The sequence below is a fragment of the Seriola lalandi genome, unplaced genomic scaffold (assembly GCF_002814215.2).
Source record: "Seriola lalandi dorsalis isolate HSWRI2012SDOR001 ecotype SW California unplaced genomic scaffold, Sedor1 jcf7180002054923, whole genome shotgun sequence".
Classification (NCBI taxonomy): Eukaryota; Metazoa; Chordata; class Actinopteri; order Carangiformes; family Carangidae; genus Seriola; species Seriola lalandi.
Window position 1 is genome coordinate 430,056 of NW_019525475.1, and position 9,080 is coordinate 439,135.

Genomic DNA, 9,080 nt, shown 5'->3' on the forward strand with positions numbered 1-9,080 from the left:
ATATGACACTTGACAGGGCCAATGTTTATAAAGTGACTTCAGCACTGACTTAATTCAGTGCTCATGACTGCTGCCTCTAATGAAGGTAATCATCCCTGCAGAATTTCATCATTTCCATCAGATAATTACTCATTAGAGTCACATGAGACGGGAGGAGAAATAAATGTACTGATTGTCGATCCAGTCAAAATAACCATCAGTCTCAGACTGGTCTGGTTCCTCCTGCAGACTGTTGTTGTAGCGGGGGCGTGGCAGAGCTGAAACTGTGTCAAATGAAACCAAAAACAAATGTCTGCACGAATGCGGATTCACAAGCGGAGTATTTGATGTGTATTGAAAGATCGAGTGAAAACATGGACAGCCACAGACCAAAGACAAAGTGTGCAAATTATGTTGGTGTACAAAAATGCCGAGTGCAAAATTACAGCTGTTTCCCCACTTCAATCAATATTTTTTGACAGACAAATCACATGAAGAGTCATCAAATTGGACCTCAAGGTCGCTTCAGTTGAGCTGAAATTTTTCCCTTTGAATGAAAAAGGTGCAGGCAATGAAACACATTCAGCATGCAAATTAAGATTATCAATGGTGATTACAGAACAGTAACTTTTATTATGACACAAATAGCGGCAGACTGCACTTGTGCACAGTGTAAACAGCGGTTGAGAATATTCTCATTTCTTCTGCACAGGAGCATCGTCCCTCACCACTGGGAACGCTTCAATTTCTTTGATGATCCGCTTAGCAATAACATCGTTGTTTGCTGAAACCATCCTTCGGGACATCAAATCGAATGGTCCGCCTGAAGTGTCAAACAAAGAGGGGGTGATAAGAGGGGTTTCACCTGCAGTCCGTTTTCAAAGAGCAAATCCTGCTTTCAGCCACAGTATCCACTCTCATTCATTCATGATGGCTTGTTTAACTTTGCAATCAATTACGATGCTGTGTGATCAAGATTCAAAAGCATACACACCATCAACATCCAGTAATATTCCTCCAGCTTCTTTGACTATCACCGCACCAGCAGCGATGTCCCAGCAGTGGATCCCGATCTCAAAGAAGGCCTCCACTGCCCCCGACGCCACCAGACACATGTTGGTGGCAGCTGTCCCTGATCCACGGAGCCTGTCAGGACAGATCAGTTGGAGATGAATTAATTTAAATCAGCTACACTGCCCTACAAAAACAGCGAACTGCAACCACAGAGGCAGTGAAGGAGAGAAAAACGGATTTAAAGTTTTGTCGGGCTCACAAACTGTTTTTTTAATGCCTTAACTTTATGCTGGTTGTAACACCCGAAGAAGTAATTGCCATATACATAATGCGATGAGATAATCATCATGGTGAGCAAGGTTGGATGTGAGTTCATTTAGTTATGTTAAATAACCAAATGAGTGACCAAGAGGTTAGCTTATCAAAATTGTTATTTTACATTTACAAACTAACTAGTTTAACTAGTTAGTTTAAGAAAATAAAACTTTCTTGATTAACAATAATAAAAAATTAAATCACATCAAGCAATATAAACGTGAATTGAGTCAAAAGCTAAGATTGCAGTTACTGATACTCCACAGAGCTAGCTTTAGCATGATTGAGTGGCTACATTTAGTGATGCGAAATAATAAACTGAATTAGCAAGTATTCAGTTTGAAGAGTGTGTGACATTTTATGTTTGAGCTTTAGCTAAGGCTAGCTGTGGCTATCTCACAGGCTAGCTCGCATTGGATACAGCTGTCTGCTTTAGCTCTCTTTAGTTCTGGTCTTGTGTACGCAACGCACGACCACTCACCCGTGCACGGGGATGCAGAGGATCTTCTGCATGGTAGAGAAGATCTTGGTTACTTTTTCTGGGCTCCTGTCGGTTCCATGCTCAGAAATGATAATGGACTTCTTGATTTCTGTAATTGCAGCATGTCAAAAGAGTCACCATTATGTGTCATTACAGGTGTCACAGTCACTGTTAAGGTACGTACACACACACAAACACACACACACACACACACACACACACAGTCGAAAGGTTAGACACATCATGCATATTGGATTTTTTACTAATTTATTCTTAGAACTCGTTCTTAGAAATCCTCGTGTTTCATTTTCAAATATTCAAATTAGTGTGTGGAAGTAGTGTAGTAGTACAATGTGTACTTTGACCGGCACTGCACATAAATATATGAGTATTACCTTGTACATCGGACACTTGAATTGCTTCGTCGTCGCAGAAAGCTCCCTTCCCCTTCCTTGCTTTATACATCTTGTCTTCCAAGCAGCTGTACACCACACCGAACTCCAACTGAAAACACATTTTCTTTTCAGCTTTCATGTACTAATTGTGAATTAAATGCTTTTTGTTTTGTTTTTGTTTTTTAAATGGTTGGTTTTTAAATTGGCATTTGATTTGACATACCTCCTTATTGACAGCAAAGGCAATTGACACAGCCACAAATGGGAACCTGTGAAGAAGTATCAGTTATTAATTAATGAGTTTTAGAGAAGTTGATAGACAGATTCTTTTTTACTGTTTGTGTAAGTTGTGAAATTCCCCATAAACGACTCATTCAATATGTTTTCTGTGTCTTTAGTCTGGCTCTGCTGGTGGCCAGAGGAGGAGAAATCTGCTCTGTCCTAATGGACAGGTTCTGAAACATCCCTGGGTTGGTTTTTAACCCCCCTTTAAAAACCACAGCTCAAAAAGTGAGATGTAAAAGTTGCAAATGGCTGTTTCGGACCAATGAGCTGAATCAAATGAATCGATCTGCGACACTATCAACCCATGCAGACACTGTGAGCATTTGGTGCCATGCTGTTTAGTTACAAAGGACAAATTACACTTCCAGTGCTTCTTTTAAAAAAGTACAACTGAGTTTGTCCGATAACCGAAAGTGTTTCCAGTAACACAACAAATTGTCCTCGTGGCATCTTACCCGTGTACAAAGTTTGTGGTGCCGTCCACCGGGTCAATGATCCACGTGGGTTTGTCGGTTAAGACACACGGCTCCCCCTTCGCCACCGACTCCTCCCCAATGAAGCTGCAGCACAGAGGGAACCAATGGTACAATGAGCAATATCAAGACAAGCCTGAGCAATGTTGTGTTTTTGTTACAAAACCGTACAAGCGAACATAATCATGGGTGTGTGTGTGTGTGTGTGTGTGGCAGTAAGCCTTACCAGTGTGTGCCTTCTCCGAATTCCTCTTTAAGAGACCCGATGATGATTTTCTCCACCCTCTCATCAGTCTTTGTGACAAGGTCTACAGTGGAGCTTTTTGTCATGACCCTTATTTCACTCTCCCCAGCTTTCCTAATTTCCTAAAAAGAAATGACACATTATTAGAATGTGCTTAGAAATTCATTACTAAGATCCTCAGGTTAAAATATAATCACAAAATCTCCCCAAAAAATTTCCCCCAAGTTCTACCCTTAAAGTCAGGTGCACATACACATGTAGTGCAAGTTGAAAATGTGCATGAAGGCAGGTGGATGGAAACCAACTTTATGATGCAGACACCGGAGGAGAAATACATTAAGAGGCTCTGACATACCGCTCCAGCTTTTCTTGCCACTGCAACAGCAAAGTCATACGCCTTCTGCCATGGGTCCTCCATTTTTCTTTTTTTACTTCTTACTTAGGGAGAGCTGTAAAAAAAGAAAAAATAAAGTTTGTAAGAGTGCAACAATGAATCACACATGCATAAAAGTGTTATTCATATGACATGCATTAAAGCGCAAATTAAAGAAATATAAAACGATTGGATGCTACGATTAGCGGTCGTCATAAAAGGTGTTAAAGCTCTGAGGCCAAAAAAAACAAAATACTACAAATGTGCGTGATTATCAAACTTTTCTTACAACACAATGAGTTACGTAACACTTCCTCTAGCAGCTGGCATCCATCTGTCTTGCATTGTTCTAAATCACAACCACATGCCACAAGATTTCAACTTGAAAGTCACTGCGATGAGGAAACAAACATGTTGCTAAAGGTGTAGGTTTGTTTTTTTTTCTGGAAGCGGAGGCGTACAAGTTTAAAAAAAAAAAAAATTGTCATATCACTATCAATTAAAATTTTATCATGTTCAGAAGCGCTGCAGGCAAAACTGGTTTCAGTGTTTACAGGAAGTATGTGAGCTGATGTGCAGGACAGCGTTATCGTGTTTCTCCAGGACAAGACACCACCCTTCAACCCACTGGTTTCTGCTGTTGTAGAAAATCACACCATAAGTCTTGCTACCAATCTTTATCTGCATTATCTCTGCTTTTAGAAATATCTTATTTCGCAGAGTAGAAGCTGCTTTGTGATGAATCCACCCAACATAAAGAGTTTAGAGATAAATCCAATAAGAAAAAATGACAAAAAAAGAGGTAATAAACAGTTATCCATCGGCTGTGTTGATAAGCACACACCTGTACACCTTTTATGCACACACACGTGTCATCCACGCACTAATGAAATGAATGAAAAACCTACCTTGTGAAGTCAGAGGGTGCTGTCAGAGGTAGCTCCTGGATGCTAGTGCACCTTCTTTTGAAAAACTTAACTTTAAGTTGCTTCACTGCAGAGATGAGGAAACTCAAAAAAAAAAAAAAAAAACTTGGCTGGCATGACAGAGTGGGAAAAGTACTAGCACCGCCTTCATATGTTTCCCCATAGCAACCCCAAAGAGAGAAAAAAAAACATTCTGTTCTCATGAGGGCAGACCTGCAACAACACGATGCCGCATTGTGGTCGACACAAGTGGTGGAAAATTTTCACGCATTTTAATGGTAATTCTTGTGCGATGACTAGAGCGAGTAATGCAGAGTCACAGGAAGACACACCCTGCTGTGCACGTCTGTGTGTCACACATGTACATGCATCAGCTGACATGAGCAGTAAGTAAACGTTGAACAATGCAGCGGGAAAAAATTCCATCCTCTCGGTGTTCATGTCAGCGTGTATTGACCTAAGTCTTGATTTTTCCGAAGCAAAAAACCCATTCACATGTTTTGGAGAAATTAAAGAGTACACTCCGGCTCCTGACGTGGTTTTAACATGGGATTTGGCGTGACAAACAAAGCTTCCTGCCAGTTTTATATCTCCCAACACTTTCACTGCTTGAGTTTTCTTTTTATGTTCCTTTAATGTATTCCACTGGTGGAAAATACTTTTAAAGGTCCCCCGGTGAGTCAGTTTAGATTATGTGTGTGTGTGTGTGTGTGTGCATGTCCATTTTCTCTCCGTGCCTTTTGAAAGTTGGATATAGTCTCTGCAATATCAGTTAAAGTATATACGCTGCAGATGCACAGATCTAGACGTGTCTGTATCTACATTCATATGTCCGGATGCCAACTATCTTATCTGTTTTCCTGCAGCTGTTTTTCTTTTGACAGGTAAAAACATGCCGTTCATCATATCACACTTTAAGGTGTGGTAACTACCGCTAATTAATTCTCCTCAAAACGAAGAGATACTGCAGCGTGGAAATATCAAATGAAAATATTATGATTGAGTCGAATTCACAGCAGCTAAAAATGTACAATAAAGAGTATTTAAGTCTTGGATACCACCCCCCACAGATGAAACTACTCTCTTAATCCTCAAACTACTCAACATGAAACCCCAGACAACTATCTTGCAGGAAGTCATACCTTGCTGCAAGATGGATTGTGCAATTAGTGGCAAATGCGGCAAGTTTCATGAAATTTACAATTTGTTTCCTAATTGTTCATTAGGCCTGAAATGTATTGATAATGCTTCGTTTAGATGTTCAAGAACAGGTCAAACATAAGTTAAGGCAACAACACTTCACCCAGGTGAACAATAAGTTACTCTCTTTCCAATTTTTGTAAGAGATAATAATTTTAACACAGAAGTACAGACTCTCACTAAATAATGCATTAGACTCTGCATTGTCTGATGCTTCTGTCTGTGCTAAGAAAAAGAGAAAAGAAAGAGAGAAAAAAAGGAAGGGGCTCGTTCAGACATGATGCTCATCCACTGCCACACCTTGCATAACTCAAGTTTATGTGTGTTGAAATACCCTGGCTGCATTTCTCCCGTTTGCTATCGCACCAGTAACGACAGGATGAGTGCTAGAGCAAATGTTTAAGTACGACATCAGATCCTCTCGAAGCAAGTTCGTCACCTGATATTGCTCTTCGTGCGATATCAGTTTTGTTTAACAGTGATAAAGGATGGCAGATGACACTGTCATCCTAGTACATCGGTTTCTGGATTCGCTAGGAATTGGATGCTCAAGCTGTGCAGCTAAAATAAACAGGCCTCTGTTGAATTTAACAGATCAGTATGGGGTATCATGGAAGGGGGGATTTGTTGAAAGTTTTGTTTGACCGAGAGCGGCAGGAGAGCAGTTGTCACCCTGTTGTCCCAGTTGTGCACTAAATATAAGACGCTCTCTAAAATGTTAGGAGACAGGCAGAGAGGAGTAATAGGACAAGCAAAACAAATACATCAGTCCTGCTGTCTTCCCTGGCAGATCCGTTATGAATAATTTATCCGAGATGGCGGATGTTTTGGATGTTTGGTTCCTCCAGAATCACAGCTGTAACTGAGGCCTGCCACGACGCTGAAGTTGCTGAAGGTCAGCGGTGCACCCCTGAAAGATGAGCAGGAGCTTCAGACAGGGTTCCTCTAGTCACCGAGCCCCTTCAGAGGTGTATTATTCAAAGGAGTCTACAAATATTCAACCGGCTCTATGAGGCTGTAATTAGGCACAAAGGTGCTTTGGGCTGAGAGCAAATGTCAGCATGCTAAAATGCTCACAATGGCAACGCTCACATGCATAAACCCAAAAATTATTGGTCATAAACCGAATATTACTAAAGGACAAATTGCAATTTTCACAACGTCAAAACGTCAGAGGATGACACAAAGTTATTCCATTTTATCCGCAGGGGAACATGAATGTCTGCGCCAGATTTCGTGGCAATCCATCCAACAGTTGTTGAGGCAACCTCAGGAAGAGTCTGGGGATTCATCCTCCGGGCTCCGTGGATGTATGTCCGAAAACTTTCGGGGTAAATCATCCAACGGTCGTCAAGATATTTCAATCTGGACTAGAATGACCGACCGACGAGCCATCCTGTGAGCGTGGCTAAAGATTAGAGGGTCTCCAAAGTATTTTCAGAATCTGAGTTTCACATGTTCTATGTCTGGCTTTAAATGGAGATGAGAAATTAGTGTTCTGAAGGATGCAAGAGCAAGAAAAGAATCTTTTCTGCCCGACCGCTTAATACAACTTTAATGTAATATACAAGCTGGATAATGAGTGATCACAATGACTTGATGATGGATGATTAGAGGCACTTCTTCTAAAGACCTCTTCTTATTCGTCAACGCCACGTTTTCTTGGGATCGATAATGACTTCAGGGCCGACAATAAGATGTGGAATTCAATACTGGGAAATTTGGATGTAAGTCATGGAAGTCGTACAAGTCTAGAGCCACATTCATCTTCATGAGCTGATTAGAGTTTAATTCAAATGAGAATCTGATATTCTCATACAGGATCTACATATCTTTGTCCAATCCATAGTTGTGGTCAGACAGAGAGGCTGCCTCAAATTTCCCTTCTCTCTTTAGCAGAGGGGAGAAAACGCTGAGGGCAGTCACAAGGTTTATATTGGTCATTAAATGTCATTAGTTTTGCAGGTATTTCAGAATCACAGTCGGCTTCATTGCCTAAGGAATTTGACTTTGGTTTTTAAGGAGACAGCATAAACATAAACTATTATGCGCATACGAGTAGAAGTCACTGTCCACTATTTCTATAAATTGCAAAACAGACAATAGTGCAAGAGTGCAGAGGTTTTGTTGGTTTATATACATACAGTAGCTGGTTATACAATATATGTGTAGTAAATGCATGTATACATTTCTATATACAGTATATACTATGTTTAGATTTATATTTGAAACAGCAACTGTTTTATAACTTGTAGGTACGGAGGATGTTTTACTGACACAGGGATTGTTTTCTGGTATGATATGTGATTTGACTGTTCAGAAGGATCATGTCACAAGAAACTTTTGTCATAACTACTTGATAAATTAAAACATAGACCTGTTGCAAGTGTTACATGGAAAGTTAAGGGATCACAAAAGTTATTACAGTTCATCCTGTGGGGAAATTTCATGGCAAGGGAACAGGATTAATTGATTGGGGAACATTCGATATAAATTCTTTGAGCCAATCCAGCTAAGTAGATGTTGATATATTTTGCCAGATGAATGGAAAACTTGAACCTGCTGGTGGCGCTAGAGGACAAGTCAGGATCCCCAGAGTTATCATGATTTATCCTCTGGGCACCTTGAATGTCTGTAGACATTGCACCCGCAAAATTTCAACCTCATGGTTTAAATTCTACAGAAAAAAGTGAAGGGATCGCCAAAGTCAGTGGGAGAACCATGAATGTTTGTAAAAATCTTCATGGAAATTCAGTCAGTAGTTGTGATATTTCGGTCTAAATCAAAGTGATGACCTAACGACTGAAAGATAGCATTGCCCTCCCAAAAACAACGCCGCTAGTGTGGCTAAAAATATATATGAAGAGAGATGGAACATCAAGCCAAAGGCAGAGCACAAAAACACATACTGAGGTACCGAAACAAAACTGACAATGTAATTGGAACAAAAACCAAAACAGAAACAGAAATTCAGAATAAAGGCCTAACTGAGGCTGTTCTGAAATATTTACAGAGCCTGACTCTAGAATCTCCAGGGACTCATTTTTGGGATATATCAGGAAAACACAGCCTTGCCAGTTTTCAAAAGAACAATGGTTGGTATTTCCTTACTGGCAACAGGGACGTACAGTAAAAGTATGAGGACCTGGGTCTTGGTTCCGTTAATGAGCAGGTAAACAAGTAAAGAAACATCAAAAATCAAAAAGAAATCTAAACAATGAAAAAGATTTGTTGAGCAGCTATCGGAATAAAAGTGGTGTTGACAGAAGAGGACTTGGCTTTCAGCTGGCTGACTCCGGAAATCAATCCCAACGCTGGTGATTACGTCTGAACCCCCTGCTGCAGACTAACATGGACCATTGATTTCAGTAGAGGTGGTGGTGGGGGGGGTTGGG

General features: G+C 40.5%; 1 protein-coding gene across 1 annotated transcript; it reads right to left on the minus strand.

Annotated features, from left to right (window-relative positions):
* Positions 1–592: 592 nt before the first annotated feature.
* LOC111673670 (inositol monophosphatase 1-like) lies at positions 593–4,602 on the minus strand. Its single transcript, XM_023431506.2, has 9 exons — positions 4,468–4,602; positions 3,542–3,635; positions 3,169–3,308; positions 2,925–3,029; positions 2,408–2,453; positions 2,185–2,293; positions 1,790–1,898; positions 974–1,125; positions 593–802 (listed from the first exon to the last, which is right to left on the minus strand). The coding sequence occupies exons 2-9, from the start codon at positions 3,602–3,604 to the stop codon at positions 675–677; spliced, it is 852 nt and encodes a 283-aa protein (XP_023287274.1). The 5' UTR covers positions 3,605–3,635; positions 4,468–4,602; the 3' UTR covers positions 593–674.
* Positions 4,603–9,080: the final 4,478 nt, after the last annotated feature.

What these genes read in the sequence shown, in the direction of transcription:
- LOC111673670 (XM_023431506.2), bottom strand. Translation starts at nt 3,604, where the DNA reads ATGGAGGACCCATGGCAGAAGGCGTATGACTTTGCTGTTGCAGTGGCA. An exon ending in TTCGGAGAAGGCACACACTG is followed by an intron (nt 3,030 to 3,168) that starts GTAAGGCTTACT and finishes TCTGTGCTGCAG; the next exon opens with CTTCATTGGGGAGGAGTCGG. An exon ending in ACCACAAACTTTGTACACGG is followed by an intron (nt 2,454 to 2,924) that starts GTAAGATGCCAC and finishes ACTTCTTCACAG; the next exon opens with GTTCCCATTTGTGGCTGTGT.